Raw genomic sequence first — 23,486 nt, forward strand, 5'->3', positions numbered from 1 at the left:
GATGTATGGAGCGGGCTCACGCGCTGAGCCCGCTCCATACATTGCAGGTGTCCGCTTCTGACACGCTGCTCTAACGGCCAGGAACAGAGATCGCTCTGTTCCTGGCCGTTTAACTAGTTAAATGCCGCGGTCAATAGTGACCGCGGAATTTATAGTGGATTTCCATAAATGTCAGATAGACGCGGATCCCACATCTGGCACCCGCATCTATCTCTAGAACGGGGTCCCGTTCTATCTTACCGGGCCGTCTTCCGGCCACTTCCTGGTTACATGGTCGAGTTACGCAAATAGCGTAACTCGCTAAGATATGCAGTTTCCGTAACTCCCAAAGAACTGAATAGTGGTCACGGAAACAGCATAGCATGCTACGCTGCTTCTGTAACTGCCATTCACTACTATGGGAGTTACGGAAACAGCGTAGCTCAGCGAGTTACGCTGTTTCTGTAACTCATGCATGTATTGCAGTGTATTGGTTCAAGTCCCCTAGGGGAACTAATAAAATGTGTGTAAAAAAAAAAAGTTAGATACATTTTCAGGAGTGCAAATTTTTTTTTAAGAGTTAAAAAGAAACAAACAACCTTTTCCCATTTTTCCCTCAGCACAATGTAAAAATAAAAAAAATTGTTATCGCTGCATCCGTAGAAGTCTGAAACTATTACAATATGGCATTATTTGACTTACACAGTGAACGGCGTAAAAACAAAAAAATGTAAAACCCCAGAATCGGTGTCTTTTGGTCACCATAGCGCTAAAAAGAATGAAATAAAAAAGTGATAAAAAAATAAATCGTATGTACCAAAAAAATGGTGCTAATAAAAACTTCAGCTCGTCCCGCACAAAATTAGGCTCTCGCACCGCTCAAACGATGGAAAAATATAAATTATGGCTCTCACAATGTGGTGAAACTGAACAAATTTTTTTTTTTAACCAATAGTTTTTTCTTTGTAAAAGAAGTAAAATATAATTTTTTTTCTATTTTCTGTTGTCTAAAACTTGGGTGAGTCTTATAGTCCGAAAAATACGGTACTTTTTTATATGCTTGACAGGTGTGCTTGGTACGACCATGACCTTGTCTTAATAGACTTTAACCTGCTAGCCCTTGCAAAATGCCCCTACTCATGGCGGGTAAATTAATTCCTTCTAACAGGGAGCAGAAATCACAGCGCAATGCCTTTTCTTTTGCAGGACTATTTTTTTGTATAATTTAGCATCAGTTACTAAACTAGCAATTCATTGGGCTACCCATAAAACTTATTCGAGGTGCCATTATCGCTAAAGGAATCTAGAGAACATACAAAAGGTGCAATCTAACCTTCAGTTTAAAGTTTTTAAGTTGGAACGAGCCAATCAGAGACAACTTTCTAGGTATTCGATGAAAGCTATTAAAGACGTGAAGAAGCTTCAGTTAGACGCAACCCTTTTACATCGTACCGAGAAGGCGTGTAGGTGGCCTCCAAGTTGGCAGGCTTTGCCAGAACCTCCCCTGCTACCCAGAGCAGAAATCAGAGGTGCAAAAATTCCTACCTGCTCCTGACTCAGTGGAAGAGGCAGAGGTCACATGCTGCTTGAGGAGAGCAAGAAGGGGAGCGTGTACAGGAAGAGGGGAGACCTCCCTTATCGATGTTTTTCTGGCTATTACTACATCTAACACAATGCTATCATCTTTATCCTTAAAGGACGAGTGTCACGGAAAAAAATTTTGGGATATCAATTTGCATTTAGTGTTTTATTATAAAATCTTTTATTTGTGTGTTTGTGTTTTACTTTTTTATATTTTTTAACTTTTTCTTCACTATGGCGGCTGCCATTTTTTTTGCCATCTATGTATGTGTCGATTCACGACACATACAGTGATGGAATACGGCACACACATCATCATAGAGAATGCGAACGGGAGCCGTTCCATCCACTATAGCGTACGGGGTCTGTTTGGGAGCGGCGCATGCGCCGCTCCCACACAGACCAAAAGTCAGGTCTTCGCTAGAGCGAAATCCCGCGCCATGTTCATGTCGACCGGAAGCCGTGGCCGGACTGTGAGATGACGACTTCCGGTCGCGGCTTCCGGACTTGTGTTCTGAAGCAAGCACGAGGAGCAGAGGGAGCAGACCGGAGCGGACGGACCGGAGGGAGCGGCGGCGGCAGGAGCAGGTAAGTTAGGTCTGTGTATGTACGTGTTTTAGTGTGTGATTACAACTGTATGTAAGTCTACTACACTGTGTATTCGCTCAAAAAATGGCGGCACACAGTGTAGGAGGTTTGACCGTTAAATCCCCTCCTTTCTCCTGGCACTATCCAGGATAAAGGAGGGGGGATTCTGTGAGCTCACTAGAGCGAGTATTCCCAAATTTTGCAGCATAAAGCAATGTGGTTGCTTTACCACATGCAATGCTGCAATTTTGGGAATTGCTCCATCTAGTGACCAGCACTGGGAAATGTTATAAATTAGAATCTAATTTATAATATTTCCTAACTCGTGAAAAAATTAAAAAAATTTGGACAGTGTTTAAGCATTCATACACTAACTGTTTAACTAAAAAGCTTTAACTCTTTAAAAGCTGGGGGTGTGCGTGAGGATGAGGGGCTTATTCGCCATGACTTACAAAAAGTATCAGATAGGATCTCAGCGGTGGAGGGCTGAGTGTAGCAGAGGATAATATTATGCCCAGGCAAACGGATGTCCGGAAACATGATAAAGCCATTTTGAATTTGCAAGCTAAAGCGAGTGATCTCGAAAACCGAATTTGCAGAAATATTAGTCTGGTGGGCGTATACCTGACAGAGTAGAAGGGTATTCCCTTAACTGAATTTATAGAAACCTGGCTAAAATCTATCTTTGGTGAGACAAAGATTTTCTTCCTCTATATGCAATTGAATGAGGTTGGGACAATGCTAGTCAAATTATTGCATTATTGGGAACGAGATGCCATTTTAAAAAAGGCCAGATATTTGCCATACGCAATGTTGTATCCTGCTAAGCTACGTCAGGTGAAACTTTTTTTTTGACAACTCCGAGGATGCTGCAAGATGGATTGATAATTATTCCTATAAATAGTCTGTCTCAAATGAGAAGGGAACAGCCTATGACTCCCAAATAGACATGATATAAACCAAAAATCATGCCTCCTGGGGAGAACTAACTAGAAACGCGCGTCGAGGCAGCATACACGCCAGTTACTGCACTGCACTTTATTTCATGTGAGTAAGAGTTAAATTTTTTTCTTTTCCTGGCAAGGTTTCAGTAGTATATGCATGCATATTTGATGTCAGAGGCTTTTCAAGGTGATGATTCAATACACCTCTATTGTGATATGTACTGACCTTTATTTATTGACGTATATCTGGAACGTATATTCTTTGCCATGCTGCTTTTACCTAATGTAGCAAAATAATATCATATCTCACTCCATGGAAACCAATGTGGCGTTGTATATTTGGTGTTTAATGTCATTTTTTTATTTTTGTAATATATTACATATTTGTGTTTTTCATCTCTGTTGTTGCTTAAATTAGCCCCTATCCGCACGAGTAAGTAACTATACATCGTCGCGGGAGGTTACTTCTCGCACAAGGACGTATAGTTACTGAGTTATGTGCACCGGGAACCGGGAGGTCAGCTGTCGCCGACAGCTGACACTCCACTCTTGCCGGGCAGCGGTCATTTACCGCTGATTTTGGCGAATTAACCCCTTAAATGCAGCGATCGGTTGCAATCGCCGCATTTTAGGGGTTTCTAGCATATCGGCAGACCCTGGTCCGAAATCATGGGTTTTGCCAATAGTTAGCATGGCAAACGGAAGCCAAACAATGGCCTCCGTGTCCAACATGGACGGAAGGCCCATCAGGACCAATCTTCGGCTGGTCCGGATAGGCTTCCTGTCAGAGTGACAGGAAGTCACTGTGTCGTTCCCGATGCACACTGTCGGCGACGTCACACTGACCGTTAGAATACGTACACTACTAGGTAGTGTAATGTATTCTAGCAGCGATCAGAGCTGCAGGTAAAAAAAAAAAAAGTGTAAAAAGTAAAAATAAAAGTTAATAAAAATGTTTTCATATAAGAAGTCATTTATTAAAGGAAAAAAATGAAACCGTTAAAAAAAAGTACACATTTGGTATCAACGCGTTCATAACGACCCAAACTATGAAACTATGTTATTTTTTCCGCACGGTGAATGCCGCAAACAAAATAAACGGAAAACTATGTCAGCATCGCTATTTTTTGGTCACCACCCCTCCCAAGATATAGAATAAAAAGTGATCAAAAAGTCGCATTTACCCCAAAATAGTACCATTAGAAACTACAACCCGTCCCGCAAAAAACAAGACCTCCCACAGCACTTTTAACTAAAAGATAAAAAAGTTACGGCTCAGAATATGGGGTCTCAGAAAATAAATTATTTTATAGAAATGTAATTTTATTGTGCAAACGCTGCAAAACTAAAAAAAAAAAAAAAACTATATACATATGGTATTGCCGTAATCGTACCGACCAGCAGAATAAAGTAAAACGTAATATATTCCTAAAAAAAGGAGGCCCCAAAATCCACTGGGTGCTCCTTTGCTTCTGAGGCCGGTGTTTCAGTCCATTAGAACACTGGGGCCACATGTGGGATATTTCTAAAATCTGCAGAATCTGGGCAATAAATATTGAGTTGTGTTTCTCTGGTAAAACCTTCTGTGTTACAGATTTTTTTTTATTACAAATGAATATCGGCAAAAATAATGAAATTTGTAAATTTCACCTCTACTTTGCCTTAATTCCTGTGAAACGCCTAAAGGATTAAAATACTTTCTGAATGTGGTTTTGAATACTTTGAGGGGTGCAGTTTTCAAAATGGGGTGATTTATGGGGGTTTGTATTGTATGGGCCCCTCAAAGCCACTTCAGAACTGAACTGGTCCCTGGAAAAATAGCCATTTGAAACTTTCTTGAAAATATGAAAATTGCTGCTAAAGTTCTAAGCCTTGTGACGTCCTAGAAAAATAAAAGGACGTGAAAAAAACGATGCAAACATTAAGTAGACATATGGGGGATGTTAATTAGTAACTATTTTGTGTGGTATTACTATCTGTTTAACAAACAAATAAATTTAGAAAAATGTTTTGCACATTTTCGCTAAAATTTGGTGTTTTTCACAAAAAAAATTGAATGTATCGACCAAATTTTTTCGCTTCCATAAAGTACAATATGTCACGAGAAAACAATCTCAGAATCGCTTGCATAGGTAAAAGCATTCCAGAGTTATTACCACATAAAGTGACACGTCAGATTGTAAAAAATCATCTGTGTCCACGAGGCCAAAACAGGCTGTATCCTGAAGGGGTTAAATAAACTAACATCTTTTTGATACACTATATATATTCTAGTCTATATGCTCCTTTTGTTCGATTTTGGTATAGGAGATGGATTGATAGTAATGAATGTAGTCTACGAGATTCTGACGGATGAAGAATGGTCGTTGCGTATACCAGTTCAGTATTTTCTATACAATAAGGGATATTAGCTCGAAGATCTACAATACTCCTGAGCTGCTGGATTGATGGATGTGTGGTGTAAAAATAAATAAAACTGCTTTTTTTTCTAAATTTTTGTCAAAATAAAAATTTATAGAAATTAAATGATAACTTAAAGAGGCTCTGTCACCAGATTTTGCAACCCCTATCTGCTATTGCAGCAGATCGGCGCTGCAATGTAGATTACAGTAACGTTTTTATTTTTAAAAAACGAGCATTTTTGGCCAAGTTATGACCATTATTGTAGTTATGCAAATGAGGCTTGCAAAAGTCCAAGTGGGTGTGTTTAAAAGTAAAAGTCCAAGTGGGCGTGTATTAGGTGCGTACATCGGGGCGTTTTTAATACTTTTACTAGCTGGGCGCTCTGAAGAGAAGTAACATCCTCTTCTCTTCAGAACGCCCAGCTTCTGGCAGATCACGCTGTGACGTCACTCACAGGTCCTGCATCGTGACGGCCACATCGGCACCAGAGGCTACAGTTGATTCTGCAGCAGCATCAGCGTTTGCAGGTAAAATCGACTTACCTGCAAACTCTGATGCTGCTGCAGAATCAACTGTAGCCTCTGGTGCCGATGTGGCCGTCACGATGCAGGACCTGTGAGTGACGTCACAGATCTGCACTGTCAGAAGCTGGGCGTTCTGAAGAGAAGAGGATGTTACTTCTCTTCACAGCGCCCAGCTAGTAAAAGTATTAAAAACGCCCCGATGTACGCACCTAATACACGCCCACTTGGACTTTTACTTTTAAACACGCCCACTTGGACTTTTGCAAGCCTCATTTGCATAACTACAAAAATGGTCATAACTTGGCCAAAAATGCTCGTTTTTTAAAAATAAAAACGTTACTGTAATCTACATTGCAGCGCCTATCTGCTGCAATAGCAGATAGGGGTTGCAAAATCTGGTGACAGAGCCTCTTTAAATGTACCAAAAAAAATGGTACAACTCATCCAGCTACGTCCGACAAAAAATGAAGTTAAAAAAAAACATTTCCCATTCTTCCCCAAGCACAATGTAAGAATAAAAAATTAATTTTAAAAAATGGTATCGCTGCATCCGTAAAAGTCCAAAACCATTACAATATAGCATTATTAGACTCACACTGTGAATGGTGTAAACAACACAATAATTTAAAACCCAAGAATCGTTGTCTTTTGGTCACCATCGCACTAAAAAGAATGAAATAAAAAGTGATAAAAAAATTGTATGTACCAAAAAATGGTGCGAATAAAAACTACAGCTCGTCCCGCCAAAAAATAAGCCCTCACACCACTGAAACGATGGAAAAATATAATTAATGGCTTTCAGAATGTGGTGAAACTGAACAAATTCTTTTTTTTAACCAATAGTTTTTTTTCTTACGAAAAAAATTCATATTTTACTTCTTTTACAATTTTCTGTTGTCTAAAACCTGGGTGCGTCTTATAGTCCGAAAAATACGGTAAGTGTTTGGGCGTCCACTTGGCAAATGCAGTTTAATGTAGATAAATGTAAAGTTATGCATCTTGGTACCAACAACCTGCATGGATCATATGTCCTAGGGAAGGGGCGTAACTAGGAAAGACTAGGCCCCTAGCAAACTTTTGACTAGGGCCCCCCTCCGCTGGGTATCACACAACCCCCACTTGTAGATAGTGCCTGCCTATAGATTCCACCACACAGCGCCCCCTTATAGATAGCACTGTACACAGCCCCCTGTAGATAGCGCTTTACAACCCCCCTGTAGATAACGCCATACAGCCCCCCCTGTAGATAACGCCATACAGCCCCCCCTGTAGATAACGCCATACAGCCCCCCCTGTAGATAACGCCATACAGCCCCCCCTGTAGATAACGCCATACAGCCCCCCCTGTAGATAACGCCATACAGCCCCCCCTGTAGATAACGCCATACAGCCCCCCCTGTAGATAACTTCATACAGCCCCACAGCCCCCCTGTAGATAACGCCATACAGAGTCCCCACAGTAGATAACGCCATACAGAGTCCCCACTGTAGATAACGCCATACAGAGTCCCCACTGTAGATAACGCCATACAGGAGTCCCCACTGTAGATAACGCCATACAGGAGTCCCCACTGTAGATAACGCCATACAGAGTCCCCACTGTCGATAACGTCATACAGGTCCCCCCTGTAGATAACGGCATATAGCCCCCCCCCAAAAAACAAAACGGCCTATAGTTTGTCCTACAAAAGAGATGTATCCCCTATCCACAGGATAGGGGATGCATGTGTGATCGCTGGCAGCGATAAGGATAACGGGGGACCGAAAGTCCCTCGAAGTTCTCCATGACAAACCTCGGACTTCCGGCGTCTGACCAGTTGAATAAAAATAAAATGAGCGCTGGTCACGCATGCACACAAGCGCGACCGGTGCGCAAGTCATTTCTATGGATCTGCAGACAGACCCAGGAAGTCTGAGGTTTGTCATGGAGAACTTCGGGGGACTTTCGGTCTCCCGTTCTCCTTATCGCTCGGCGTCCCAGCGATCACACATGTATCCCCTATCCAGTGGATAGGGGATGCATGTCTTTTGTAGGAACAACCCCTTCAGTGGCGTCGCGCTGTAGCAGCCATAGCAGTTGCTAGTGGAGCCTCCGGCCATGGGGGGGCCCGTGCCGCTACGGCTGCTATATCGGTAGTTACGCCACTGTCCTAGTGGGAGCTACACTGTGGGAGTCACTTGTTGAGAAGGATCTGGGTGTACTTGTAAATCAAACTAAATAACAGAATGCAAAGTCAATCAGCTTCTTCAAAGGCCAGCAAGATATTGTTGTGTATTAAAAGAGGCATGGACTCGCAGGACAGGGATGTAATATTACCACTTTACAAAGCATTAGTGAGGCCTCATCTAGAATATGCAGATAAGTTCTGGCCTCCAGTTCATAGAAAGGAGGCCCTGGAGTTGGAAAAAAATACAAAGAAGAGCAACGAAGCTAATAAGGGGCATGGAGAATCTAAGTTATGAGGAAAGATTAAAAGAACTAAACCTATTTAGCCTTGAACAGAGGCGACTAAGGGGGGGACATGATTAACTTATATAAATATATTAATGGCACATGCAAAAAAATATGGTGAAATCCTGTTCCATGTAAAACCCTCTAAAAAAACAAGGGGGCACTCCCTCCGTCTGGAGAAAAAAAAGGTTCAATCTGCAGAGGCGACAAGCCTTCTTTACCGTGAGAACTGTGAATCTATGGAATAGTCTACCGCAGGAGCTGGTCACAGCAGGGACAGTAGATGGCTTTAAAAAAGGGTTAGATAATTTCCTAGAACAAAAAAATATTAGCTCCTATGTATAGAAATTTTTACTTCCCTTTTCCCGTCCCTTGGTTGAACTTGATGGACATGCGTCATTTTTCAATTGTACGAACTATGTAACATGAGAAAAGTCTGAAACCAGCATATCAGGGTGTCTGAAATAAATTTTGGAAAAGATTGCAGCCGGAAACGTAAAAATACTGCGTAAAACCATGTCAAAAGGTATCCGTAGCCTTTAAAGTCCGATTGCTTTGATAAGTAAAAAGTTTAAAATTGTACCTTTAACACCTCCATCTTTAAGCCACTATCAGAAGTGGGGCCATCAGGCATTTGTAGAGCCTGGACAAATGCCTCGGTGAACTGCTGTATTACTGGAAAGATGAGAGCATGTGCCACACCCTAGGGAACAGAATACAAGTGATGTTATTATCTAGAAATAAATGTATTTAGTAAAAATTTATTTTTCCAAAGATGCCCACTTCATACTTAAATAAAATTTAAAGAACCACTATACCACCATCATGTCGTTAATGCGGTTTGTGTATAGTGTTCCAAAAATGCCCACGTTTGTTTCATCAAGCAAAGTTAGTAAAATTACAGACGTCAGCAACATGAGTCCAGCTGCATTGGGTGCTAATGTGCGCATTGCACACATGAAGCCTGAAACTGTATACCTCGCTTCACAGCACTGTTAGCTTCAAGTGCACATTGCCCATGTGCACTCCAGTACTCATCTCGCTAAATTGTCAATCTTTTACTAAATATTGCCGAAATAGCAGTTTTTTTACGTGGGCATGTTTTGAGCGCTAAACCCCAGCTGAGTAATGACATGCTGGTGGCTTAGTGGCTCCAAACTTCGTGACAGGTTAACTTTAAATACACAGTTACAATACATAAATTAAATCTAAAAAAAAAAAACAAAAAAAAAAAACTGTTTTGGCTAACGCGCTAATTTCTGATTTACTAATATAGTTGATGGGGGTTTTTTTTCCACTCAAGGTGACAATGCTGTTAAACCTGCTGTTATATGTGGGGTACATATAAATTATCGATTAACTTTTTTTTTGGGGTAGTAGAAAACCCAGCAATTTCGCCACACTTTTTTTGCATCCTTAATTTACGCCTCTTACTGTGTGGTATAAAACACTGCAATAACTTTATTCAGCGGGGCAATACTTTTACACAAAATTTTTTTTAAAAATTATTTTTCTGTAATTTTGTTTTATATTTGAAGAGCCATAACTTTTATTTTTCCGCTGATGCAGCTGTATGAGTGGCTTTTTTTTTTGCAGGACGAGTACACGCAACTTTTTAGCACATAAGGCAGGATTAACAGAAAACAGCAATTCTGGGCATTGTGCAAAAGAAAGCATTTTGTAAGGGAAAAAGTGTGTTTTTCATTTTTATTTTTTTTCCTTTGGGGTTTTTATTTTACTTTATTAAACTTTATTAGTCCCACTAGGGGATTTCACAATGCGATCACTTTTATAATACACTGCAATACTTCTGTATTGCAGTGTATTATTGCCTGTCAGTGTAAAACTAACAAGCATCCGCCAGGCATGGCCTAGCAGGCATTAAAGAGGCTCTGTCACCAGATTTTGCAACCCCTATCTGCTATTGCAGCAGATCGGCGCTGCAATGTAGATTACAGTAACGTTTTTATTTTTAAAAAACGAGCATTTTTGGCCAAGTTATGACCATTTTCGTATTTATGCAAATGAGGCTTGCAAAAGTACAACTGGGCGTGTTGAAAAGTAAAAGTCCAACTGGGCGTGTATTATGTGCGTACATCGGGGCGTGTTTACTACTTTTACTAGCTGGGCGTTGTGTATAGAAGTGTCATCCACTTCTCTTCACAACGCCCAGCTTCTGGCAGTGCAGATCTGTGACGTCACTCACAGGTCCTGCATCGTGTCGGCACCAGAGGCTACAGATGATTCTGCAGCAGCATCGGCGTTTGCAGGTAAGTCGATGTAGCTACTTACCTGCAAATGCTGATGCTGCTGCAGAATCAAGTGTAGCCTCTGGTGCCGACACGATGCAGGACCTGTGAGTGACGTCACAGTGCTGCACTGCCAGAAGCTGGGCGTTGTGAAGAGAAGTGGATGACACTTCTATACACAACGCCCAGCTAGTAAAAGTAGTAAACACGCCCCGATGTACGCACATAATACACGCCCAGTTGTACTTTTACTTTTCAACACGCCCAGTTGTACTTTTGCAAGCCTCATTTGCATAAATACGAAAATGGCCATAACTTGGCCAAAAATGCTCGTTTTTTAAAAATAAAAACGTTACTGTAATCTACATTGCAGCGCCTATCTGCTGCAATAGCAGATAGGGGCTGCAAAATCTGGTGACAGAGCCTCTTTAACTAGTCAGACCAGGGGGCCTTTCAAATAGAAAGCACGACACCCTGCGATCGAATAGCAGGGTGCCCGTGGGGTGAGAGAGGGAACCCCCTCCCTCCAAATACACTTCGATGCAGCGCTCGCTATCAAGCGCCACATCTAAGGGGTTAAACTGGCAGATTTCGATCCGCCCCCTCGAGCAGCGTTGCGCCAAATTCTCTAGATGAGATGGTACCAAGTTCTCAAGATGGTACCCCTTGATAAAGCTACCGCGAAACGCGCGTCGGGGCTCGCGGTGTGGTGTTCACCTATAGGCTTATTATGACACATACTGGTTGGTATAGATCCTGGGACCGGGTTTTATCTGCGGTTACTCCCTGGACACCTCATATATTTACACTCACACGCATACCAGCGTGTGTTGTGCTTTTTCCTTTCTATACTCGTTTTTGGTTCATTATTTGTTCTCTTGTGAAGGCATGGTTGTATGCATCACACTTGTGGTCTTTTGATTCGCTTACCTTTAGCTTGCCTTCCTGAGTTACCTTTTACAGATTTTTGATCTTGTTCGATTCAGAGTATACTTCATTTGTCATAGCCTCAGTGTTCTCCACATCTATGTATTTTAATTGTTTGTCCTATTTTAGGTCCTGATGGCCAATAGGTTTTTATGTGTATTTCAATAAAGCATTGTGATCATTACAAGGTACAAATGTGTACTTGTTGTTCTATTCTTTCCTTTTTTGGATGTGTGATAGGTCCACATGTACAGTTATAGGTATTCATTCTCTAGAGGAGAGTAGGGAGTTTTAACTGTTCCCGGCGGCGCAGATTTATTCTGATGCAGCGTCATGAAAAGGCATATGCATCAGAATAAAGTGCTTCCTCCAAAGTTTCTTAGGTTTTGTTTTTGCGGCATTCACCGTGAGGTTAAAAAAATAAAAAAAATAAAAAAAAGACGCGTTAAATCTATTCTGCGGGTCAATAAGATTACGGTGATACCAGATTTCTAAAGCTTTTTTTTTTTTTTTATGTTTTACTAATTTTACAAGGATAAATCTAATTATTAAAAAGAAAAAACTAAAATTTTGTACCACCATATTCTGAGAGACATTTTTTCATTTCTTTGATTAAGCGGTGTGAGGGCTTGTTTTTTGTGTGGCTAGCTGTAGTTTTTATTGGTACCACTTTGGGGTACGAGACTACTTTTTTTACAGCATTCGTCTTGCAGGATAAATAATGTTATATTGTAATAGTTTGGACTTTTACAGATGCAGTGATACCAGTTTTTATTTTTTTTTATTTCATTGCTGTTGGGGGAAAATGGGGATTTTTAAACTATTAATCTTCTTTTTCTTCTATATAGGAGTTTTTTACTTTTTTATTAGTCACACTATGGTACTTGAAACAGCGATCGCTGCATCACTTGCACAATATGCTGCAATACTAATGTATTGCAGTATATCGTGCTTAATAGGAGCACAAACATGGCAGACTGCTATTGCGTCACAGGGTCGATATGCTGACAAAGGGGGCCGCCACCCCCCCCCCACTTCCTAATGGCTTAGATGCCACAGTACCTATTGACCACTGCCTCTAAGAAGTTAAATAGGCAAGATCCGCTCGTTGCAGTGAAATATCGGCTGTAACATACAGGCGACACGCACATCTTATGGACCAGGCTTAGCCTGTGATGCCGCTCGATACTTTCCCTCCTGGCTTTTGCCGTTTATATACAGCAAATGTCAGGAAGGGGTTAAATCTCAACACTGCTATTACCAATTCATGTGGGATTATGCTTCCTAACTTTATAGCACTAACACTTTCAGATTTTGTTTATATCTTCATTCTCTTAGAAGCAAGGTAAGATCTTAAAGCGTACCTACATTTTCAGAATATGCGGTCATATGTGCGTCCATGAGAAATAACACTATTTCTTACCATTATAGGACTTGTATTGTTCAGCATTGGGGTATCACAAGGATCTGTGTTAGGCCCAATTCTTTTTAATCTCTTTATTAATGACCTTGTGAATGGTATTGATAGTAAGCAGTCAGATTTTGCTGATGATACTAAACTTTGTAGGATAAAAACTCTGCTTAATTGTAAAATATTACAGAAAGCCTGGCAGCATGGGAAAAAGCAAGGCAGATGAATTGTAAGAGTAACTGCACTTATGCAAAACTTTTGACATCTCGTAGAGACATCTTATTCGTTTTTCATTGTTTTACAGGTAAATCTGCTGGCGACTGGAGCAGAGCTAGGATATTTGCAGATAAGAAAGCTCCAGAAGCAGAGGGGGAATTGTTCCCCTCCAGTATTTTCCGCACGGCCTACCTTCACAGTTTCCTCCGGCGCCACGATGTGCGCATTATCGGAGAGAACTTCATTATTTTGGCAAAGCTGGACATTTTCCTGGTCTTACCCTTGGAAGGGAATGCTACTCCCTTGTTCAGGAGGATAACCGGCAATGTATGGCCTTGTTAGAAGCCGGGTTTACGCTGCTATGGAGCCTGGGAGCAATGGAGCTGGTCAGACAAGTCCTACTCCATGCACTGTAGGGCAAGCCCCACATAATCGTTTTTTTATCACTTTTAAAGCTATTTTTGAGGGGGGTTGGTAAGCGTGGTGACCAAAAAACAGCAGTTCTGGCATAGTGATTTTTATTTTATTTTTTTTCGTATGGTGTTTATCCTGCTTGATATCACTAATAAGGAGATATTTTGATAGTTTTGACTACTACCAACACAGCAATACCAATTGTAATTGTTAAATTAAAAAAAAAAAACACAAAAAAAAAACAAAAACACATTTCTATCCCCCTAGGGGACTTTGCCATGCGGTCACTAGATTGCTCATGCAATACACTGCAATACTTATACATTGCAGTGTGTTGACTTTTTTGTGCTTAATAGTAGGACACAGAATGCAGACCTGTAGGCATTCACTAGACCTCCGGCTGCCATAGGAACCAATTGGCACCCCACGATTTTGATGCAACGGTGCAATCGTGGGTCAGTGGGAGCTCCATTCCTCTGTCTAACCACTCCGATGCTGCAGTGGATATTGACCATAGTATCAACGGGGTTAAACAGCCGGGATCGGAGTCACCTCCCATCACTGCCAATGCAGACAAGGGTCACCTGTATAAAAAAAAGCCGGCACCCGCCACGTATGGTGCGAGCTCTACGTCCGAGACCGTGCCACATTGTGACAGCACACATTCACCGTACATGTATGGTGGTTGTTGCTAAGTGGTTAAAGTAGCTGTTTTACGTGCTTGGAGTCTGCTTGCGGCAGATTTATAGGGGCAAATATTCAAGAAAGATCACTGTCAGTTATTGTCATCTCTCCCCTCTGTGCAGCCTTCCAGTGAACCCTAGGGGGGGGGGGTGATACACAAAGTCAGACATTTATCCACAAATATGCCTTTTTTTACAAAAAAAAAATCACAATGCTTTGATGCAAAATTGCATGAAGGTGCCCATGAGTTTATAGCGCTGCGTAACATTTTTTTTTTTTAACAATGTGTGAGCCGTCTACTCTTATAAAACAGATGGGTATGAGGTATGATTTTTTATTTTACAATTTAGGTTTCATTTGTTATGTCAAAAGTGTGAAAATTGTTGCGGCAGTGAAAGGATGAACGAGCCACCCTATATCCTAAAAATGTTAAGAAATTATATATGACAATATATGATAAATGTATATCGACATCCAACCTTTTCCATCTCCTCCATAGTGCAGATCATGTGCGCACATGTAGTAAAAATTTCCACTGCTCGAGACCGTGTACGAATTCCATATACCTGCAAATATTGACAAGGGTGAAAAATGGAGATATTAAATCACTTGTGTCTTTAAAGTGCAACTAAATGTTCGACAAACTTCTGACATGTGAGCAGTTTTGATTGGTGGGGGCCAGAGCACGGAGACCCACACCAATCTCTAAAACGTAGCGGCAGTAGTACTCGTGGGAGCGCACGAGCGCTTCGTTGCTGTTCGGCTTTTTCCGGAAAGCCAATGTTTCGGATTACGGGCTTATAGACTTTCTATTGAGCCCGTACTCTGATACAATGATTTCCGGAAAAAGCCAAACAGAAAGTAATAAAATAATAATACTACTACATTACTGCCACAGTGCCCTCCGCAGGTGCTGCCACAGTGCCCTCCGCAGGTGCTGCCACACACACCCGAAATAGATAGCTCCATTGGGGCTCCCTCTAGGAGTGGAATCCGCAGCCAGAGCGTTGCCGACGCTTTGGCTGGAGATTCCTCTACTGTTGGAGCCTCTGACGTCACTGTCCATTCACAGTGACGTCAGGGGATCCTCCTGGACCGGAATGTGTTATCAGGGGCAACCCCAGAGCCGGAGTCCCGGAGCAGAGCACTAGTATAGGCTCTGCACCGGAACTCTAGGGAAGCCATTAACATCAGTGTCCATATATGGAGAGTGATGTCAGGGGCTTGCCCAGAGCTGGAGTCCAAGAGCAGAGCCGCTTCTAGCACTCTGCCTGGGATTCCAGCTCTGCTCCTGACATCACTGTCAGGGGCAACCCCAGAGCTTGAGTCCGGGGCAGAGTGCTAGTAGGTTCTTCCTGGGACTCCAGCTGTGCTCCTGACCTTACTGGGACTCCTGCTATGGGGAAGCCCCTGACATCACTGTCGATGTATGGACAGCGATGTCAGAGGCTTCCCCAGAGTCCCAGAGCAGAGCCTATACTAGCACTCTGCCCGGTACTCCGGCTCTGGGGAAGCCCCAGACATCACTGTCCATATGTGGACAGCGATGTCAGAAGATTCCACAGAGTCCCGGAGCAGAGCCTATAGTAGCGCTGTGCCCGGGACTCCGCTCTGGGGCAGACCCTGACAACACTGTCCATATATGGACAGAAATGTCAGGGAATTCCAGAGTCCCGGAGAAGAGCCTATACTAGCGCTCTGCCCAGGACTCCGCTCTGGGGCAGACCCTGACAACACTGTCCATATATGGACAGAAATGTCAGGGAATTCCAGAGTCCCGGAGAAGAGCCTATACTAGCGCTCTGCCCAGGACTCCGCTCTGGGGCAGACCCTGACAACACTGTCCATATATGGACAGAAATGTCAGGGAATTCCAGAGTCCCGGAGAAGAGCCTATACTAGCGCTCTGCCCAGGACTCCGGCTCTTGGGAAGCCCCAGACATCGTGTGTCCATACATGGACATCGATGTCAAGGAATTCCACAGAGTCCCGGAGCAAAGCCAATACTAGCGCTCTGCAGGGACTCCGCTCTGGTGAAGACCCTGACACACTGTCCATATATGGACAGCGATGTCAGGGAATTCCACAGAGTCGGAGCAGAGCCTATACTAGCACTCTGCACGGGACTCCGGCTCTGGGGAAGCCCAAGACATCGCTGCCCATATATGGACAGCGATGTCAGGGAATTCCAGAGTCCCGGAGCAGAGTTTGTACTAGCTGGCCTCAGATGAAAGCCCGTGGGCCGCATGCTTGAGACCCCTGGTCTAAATGCTCACTATACCCCTCGATAAATTGCTTGAGGGGTGTAGTTTGTCAAATGGGGTCACTTTTAGGGGATTCCACTGTTTTGACACCACAAGACCTCTTCAAACCTGACATGGTGCCCACAATATAATCTAACAAAAAGGAGGCCTCAAAATCCACTCTGTGCTCCTTTGCTTCTGAGGCCTGTGTTTCAGTCCATAAGCACACTAGGGCCACATGTGGAATACTTCTAAAAACTGCAGAATCTGGGCAATAAACATTGAGTTGCGTTTCTCTGTTAAAACCTTCTGTTTTACGGGAAAAAAAAATAATGGAAAGGATTTTCTGCAAAAAATAAATAATAATTTAATTCCTGCGAAACGCCTATAGGGTTAAGAAACTTACTAAATACTGTTTTGAATACTTTGAGGGGTTTAGTTTTTAAAATGGGGTGATTTATGTGGGTTTCTAATACATAGGCCATCGAAATACAAGAATTCTTGTAACCCTACTTCTCTCCACACACTGCTCTGCAGGTCATTTCCCATATACTCTCACTCACATTCCCCTGCTTTGAGGTTCACACCCTCAGACCATTCTCCTTCCAAGAACCGGAAGTCTACCACGCCTCTGGCTCAGTCCGCCAATTCCTATATCACTTTGCCACCTTGAGTTTTTATTTCCTATGGTCTAAAACCCCCAATCTCATAATTGGTGACTTTAACAACCCCATTGATAACCCAATATCCTCATCTGCCTCCCAGTTTCCATCTTCAACCTCCTCCCTAGGTCTTTCACCGCTTACTAATTCTCCTACACATGGAGATGGGAATTCACTTAATCTAGTCTTCTCACGACTCTGCTCACTCTCCTCTACAACAATCTGACCACAACCTTCTCTGCTTTACTATCAAAATTTCTCTGCCTCCTCATGGTTTAGCCTACCCATCATACATAGAGAAATCTACATGCCGTCAACACTCAGCAACTCAGACAATCTACAGTCCTCACTGTACCCTCTCTCTTCAGTCTCCTGTTCCAATAAGGCTGCCAAACATTAAAATTAAACGCTCAAATAGGTGGCTTGGCGATGGCGGTGTGAGGACGCGTGTGCTTGGAGCTCCGGACCCGCACCACTCTCTACGCACTACCTCGGGTCTCTCTTACCTGCTCCAACGTCGGGATGACCAAGGGGAGACACCGCAAGTCTCAGTCGGTCTCTCCGGGTCCCTCCTCGATGGATCACTACCTCCGATCCGGCCGTGACGGGTCTTCACCACGGCCCTCCTCAATTCCCGCCGTAGGCCGCAGTCGATCCCCGACGTCGCGTGGAGACTCTCCGCCCACCGGCACCGCTGCTCCAGCCGGATCCTCCAGAGGCCAACAGGACCGTGCCTCCGGTGCTCCGTCCCTGGAGGTAGGTCCAGATGCAGGGACCGTGGCAGGGTCTGTGCCTCCGGGGAGAGCTGCCGCTCCCCTCCCCCAGCAGTATCCTCCTGAGCCCGAGCAGGAACATGGCCGCCGGGCACTAAAAGGTGCGACTGATAAGGCGCCACTCTCCTTCGCTGCCCCCCTGCAATCCCACATAGAAGACATGACACCCCTGAGCCAGGGCACACGAGCCATACTAAGGGGCCCGCTCACAGGGGTGGTGTCCCAGGATTTACGATCTTTAACTGCACGGGTAGACGCCCTGGAGCGCCAGAACTCTGTTCACACTACGGATATCTTGGTTCTCTCCCAGTCAATGGACACCCAAGCTACCCAAATGAGGGACTTCTCCCTGCACCTGGACGATGTGGAGAACAGGGGGAGGCGGAACAACCTAAAGTTGAGGGGCATTTCAGAATCTGTGCCGCCCGAGGAACTATACGAGGTTGTCACCCATATCTGTAACAAGCTCATGGACAGACCACGCGACTCGGCCATTGAAATGGACAGGGTACATCGCTTAGCAGGCCCACGGAACAGGGAGAGTAACCGCCCGCGAGATGTCATCTGCAGGGTTCACTTCTACAAGCAAAAAGAGGACATTGCACGGCTAGCCTGGGAGCGGGGGGGCCGTCCCTTTCCAGGGTGAGGAGGTGTCCATCTTGCCGGATGTATCTAGGCTGACCCTACATATGCGCAGGGTGATACGCCCTTTGCTGGAGGCTACCAAAGAAGCGGGCGCTTCCTATAGATGGGGTCATCCCTTCCACGTCATTCTCCGCTGACAGGGGCAATCCTTTGCCGTCCACTAACCGGATGATTTGGAAGCAGCCTTCCGCTTCTTAGAAATCTCTCCTGTACGCCTTCCAGATTGGACGGAGCCGCCACCATCGCTCTTCCCCGGGGGGGGGGGGGGGTCGTCTGTATTCAGAAACTGTGCACCCTCCTCTGCCACATCCTAGAGACGGTCCTCGTGAGCAACGGGCATCTGGACGGCGTTCGTCCCGAAGAAACTGATCCGCCCGCGCCCAGAAGGCTAATGGGCCATTGTATCCATAAGGGAGTCAGTAGGGTTCTACTTGTTTGATACGAGTGTCTAACCCCCCTTCCTTTTGCGGGAGGGACTGTTCTTAGGCCGAGGAGGAATTTAGGTGGGCCAGGGGGTTCGGTCAGTGAGGTCCTGGGAATTGTCTGAGGGACCCTTCCCCCCCCCCCCTCACACTGCGCCGCGGTGGAAGGTCGGGAACCTTCATGCACCTGTTACAGTTAGCCGCATGAGTCCGGGGCTCCGGGCAGCTCTCTTTTTGGCACTTACTACCTCAGGCTCAATTGGTGGCGAGTCTCAGGGAGATCACCTCTTCACGCTGCGGTCCTTCTACGTTCCCCACTAGGTTTCCGCGCTGTTGTGTCGTGCTCAGGGGTATTTTCTCCCGGGCCCGGCATTACACGCGAAGTATTGATTAGGGGTTCTGTTAGTGGGACGCTAGTGTCCCTCTTCTCGGCCCTCATTCCTCTCTACGGGGGTATCAATTTCTTTCCCCGCCTTTCCCCCCCCCCCCTTTTTGTTTCCCTACTGTGGCTCCATATGTTTAACATTACGGTTGTTTCCCTGAATGCACAGGGCCTGAACGTTCCAGAGAAGAGATCCTCCATCCTCCGTCTCCTATGGAAAAAGAAAGCGCATGTGGCGTTCCTCCAGGAAACTCACTTCCGGGCGGACGGCGTTCCACGGTTGACGGACTCTCACTATACGGAGGGGTATCACAGTACCTCACCGGACTCCAAGACCAAGGGGGTCTCTATCCTGATCTCTCGTTCTCTTCCGTGGGAGCACGTGGAGACTCGTACAGATGGAGCGGGACGGTATATCTTCGTGAAGGGTAGGTTGGCTAACACACTGTTCACGCTGGCCACATGCTATCTCCCTAACACTGGTCAGGTCGCCTTCTTTGAAGGGGTCTTGACGGAGTTGGATGGTTTTTTGGAAGGCACTCTCATACTAGGGGGGGACCTGAACCTTACATTGGACCCGACTATAGACTCCTCACTTGGACACTCGTCGCTACCCAGGTCGACATGAACACCAACTGATAGACGCGTGGCGGCTTATGCACCCGACGACTAAAGACTACACCTTCTTTTCGGCCCCCCACAACACATACACCAGACTAGACTACTTCTTTCTGCGCCACTCCCATCTCTCCATCCTCTCCTCAGTCTCTATAGATAACATAACCTTCTCAGACCACGCCCTCATTACACTCTCTCTCTGTCTCCCTGCAGCCCACCCTCGCTCCTGGCAGTGGCAGTTAAAATGACTCGCTTCTGCAGGACCCGACGGTAATTTCAGAAATACACAGGGACCTACGGGAGTACTTTGCTACGAATGTATCTCCAGATGTAAGTCCGCTTAGTGTCTGGGAAGCACATAAGTGCGTGATCCGAGGTTCCTTTATTCGGATCGGATCTAAACTCAAAAGGGAACGGACGGCTCACTTGAGTGACCTGTTATCTCGCATACACCTCCTTGAGCAGTCCCACAAGGCTTCCCTGGACCGGGTGGGGGGGCAGAGCTGGGGCAGTTGCGTGTTCAGGTCCGGTCTCTTTGTCTTGCTAAGGCTAGGGTCTCCCTAGTAAAGTGTAGGTGACACTTCTATGAATTCAGTAACAAACCAGGCAGGACTCTGACACGGGCACTGCGGAAAACCAGGTCACGAACCTATGTCCCCCAGGTGCAGGCACCCGGAGCCGGGGGTGTACACCGCCCCCAGGACATCTCGGAAGCCTTCCGGGCGTACTACCACTCACTCTACAATCTCCCGCGGACCTCCCCTACCGCAGAGGGGGGAACTAGACTGGAGCAGATGGAGGCATACCTTCGCTCCTCGGGGATGAAAAGTATCCCACAGGAAGCTCTAGCGGCTTTGGAAGAGCAGATTTCATCAGAGGAGTGGTCCAGGGCCCTGAAAAATTCCCCGGTGGGGAAGGCGCCGGGCCCGGATGGTCTCCCCATTCAGTACTACAAGGCTTGCTCAGACCTTCTCGGGCCCCATTTCCTGCAGGCCTATAACTCTCTCGAAGACGGGTGCTCTCTCCCTCAGGATGCCTTGCGGGCATACATTATGGTCATACCCAAGGAAGGGAAGGACCCCCACCAGCTGCCAAAACTACCGTCCCATTTCCCTGCTTAATGTAGATCTCAAGTTGTTTGCAAAGATCTTGGCCCATAGACTTACCCCCCTTCTCCACAATGTGATCCATAATGATCAGGTGGGCTTCATGCCCCTGAGGGAAGCTAGGAATACCACCACTAGGGCAATTAATCTGATTTATCACGCGACTGCCTCGTCTCTGCCCACACTGCTGCTGTCCACGGACGCGCAGAAGGCCTTTGACAGGGTAGACTGGGACTTCATGTCGGCCACTTTGCGGCACGTCGGGCTGGGTTCCCACATGATGCAATGGATCTCGAGCCTCTACTCATCTCCTTCTGCCAGGGTTAAGGTTAATGGTACCTTAGCTTCTCCGCTCTCTATCACCAATGGCACGCGGCAGGGATGCCCCCTGTCTCCCTTGATCTTTATTTTGTGCCTGGAACCCTTCCTCTGTCAGGTTCGTTCTAATCCAGATATAGCGGGTGTATCAGTGGGGGGAAGATCGCATAAAGTGGCGGCGTATGCGGATGACCTTCTGTTCTTTCTCACTGCACCCAGGATCTCCCTGCCCAACCTCATGGCGGAGATGAGTGGATACTCGAAGCTGTCAAATTTTAAAATTAATTATCAGAAGTCTAAGGATCTCAACAAATCACTGCCAAAGGCCCTAGTCGAGGACTTATCGGGGTCCTTCTCCTTCAAGTGGGCTAGAGACTCGCTTCAATACTTGGGGGTCCAGCTCTCCAGGGATCTCTCTCGCCTTTACGCAGTTAACTATCCTCCTCTCCTGCAACGTGTAAAGAGCGATTTGGATTCCTGGTCGAAGGGCACCTTCACGTGGTTCGGCAGATGTGCAATCTTCAAAATGAACATTCTCCCACGGATACTGTACTTCTTCCAAGCCCTACCGATCCACATGCCCCGCACTTTCTTCCGAGCTCTGTTGTCCTTGTTCCACCACTTCATTTGGGTGGGGAAACCAGCCCGTATAGCCCGCTGCACGCTTTTTCGCTCTAAGAGTGAAGGGGGCGTGGGGCTCCCTGACTTTATTTCCTACCACCAGGCCTCGCACTTGACGTGGTTCCTGGACTGGTTCCGCCACACGGAGGTCAAACAATGGGTGTCGATGGAACAGTCTTCTATGGCTGTCCCCCTACAGGCTCTGCCTTGGCTGGGCAGGGATACCCCTCTGACAGCAAGGACACATCCGACGATAGGGCTCTCACTGACAGTGGCGTCAAAGGTCTTTCCCCGGAAAGAGATCTCCCCATCCCCGTCCCCCATGTTCCCAGTCTTGGGTAACCCTGCATTTCCTCCAGGGCGGGAGGGGGGTCCATTTCGGAGCTGGTTGCAGGCAGGTAGGGGCCCCGCCTCTCATTACCTGCACGGGGAGTCATGGATGACTGGTCCGCAACGGACGTCTTTGACAGACCCTCTCCCCTCACTCCCTGGCAGGTTACTCAGTTGAGACACTTCCTGGTGTCCTTACCTAACCCTGCGGAACATGCTCGGGACAAAACCCCGTTTGAACTCCTTTGCGCAGGCACGAGCTCGATGAGGCACACTCTATCCAGACTATACTCCTTACTGATCTCCCCATCTACCCTCTCCACACCCACATACTTGCTACAGTGGGAAAGGGACTTGGGAATCTCACTCTCGGCTGAACAACAGGATAGGGTATACACGATGACACATAAATCGTCCATGGCCACCAGGTATCAAGAAGCGGGATTTAAAATTTTAACGCGCTGGTATAGGGTGCCTTCCAGATTACATGCCATGATTCCGGCAGTTTCCCCGGTGTGTTGGAGATGTGATATGCTTGGTCTACTCTGTCCTCATACGCTATCTATCTGCTAACTCTCTTCTAAGCAGCTTACAATCTTATTTCCACAATCCACATTACAGAAACTGCCCTTACTAAAGTCTCAAATGATTTCCTGACGGCTAAATCTAACAGCCACCACCCTCTAATGATTCTTCTGGATCTCTCTGTAGCGCTTGACACGGTGGACCACCAACTTCTACTCCGTATGCCCCAGCCTATTGGCCTTAAGGAAAATCCTCTCTTGGTTTTCTTCCTATATCTGACGGCTCACTCAGTGTATCATTTGCTGGTTCCACTTTTACTCCTCCCTTGGCTGTTGGGGTTCCTCAGAGCTCAGTCCTAGGTCCTCCCCACTTGGACAAACTATTAGCAGATTTGGCTTCCAGTACCATCTCTACGCTGATGACGCCATCTAAGCGGTAAAACGGGCAGAATTAAAGGGATCTTTGATTC

At 45.5% G+C, this 23,486-nt stretch overlaps 1 protein-coding gene across 1 annotated transcript in view; it reads right to left on the reverse strand.

Annotated features, from left to right (window-relative positions):
• The window catches only part of IPO9 (importin 9), a 105,734-nt gene that overhangs the window by 54,262 nt on the left and 27,986 nt on the right, over positions 1-23,486 (reverse strand). The window contains exons 6-7 of the mRNA XM_075853489.1: positions 14,852-14,938; positions 9,055-9,174 (exon numbers count right to left, since the gene is read on the reverse strand). Coding sequence (XP_075709604.1) covers positions 9,055-9,174; positions 14,852-14,938 — 207 coding nt within the window. The remainder of the gene's footprint in view (positions 1-9,054; positions 9,175-14,851; positions 14,939-23,486) is intronic.

This window comes from Rhinoderma darwinii, chromosome 2, assembly GCF_050947455.1.
Source record: "Rhinoderma darwinii isolate aRhiDar2 chromosome 2, aRhiDar2.hap1, whole genome shotgun sequence".
Taxonomy (NCBI): domain Eukaryota; kingdom Metazoa; phylum Chordata; class Amphibia; order Anura; family Rhinodermatidae; genus Rhinoderma; species Rhinoderma darwinii.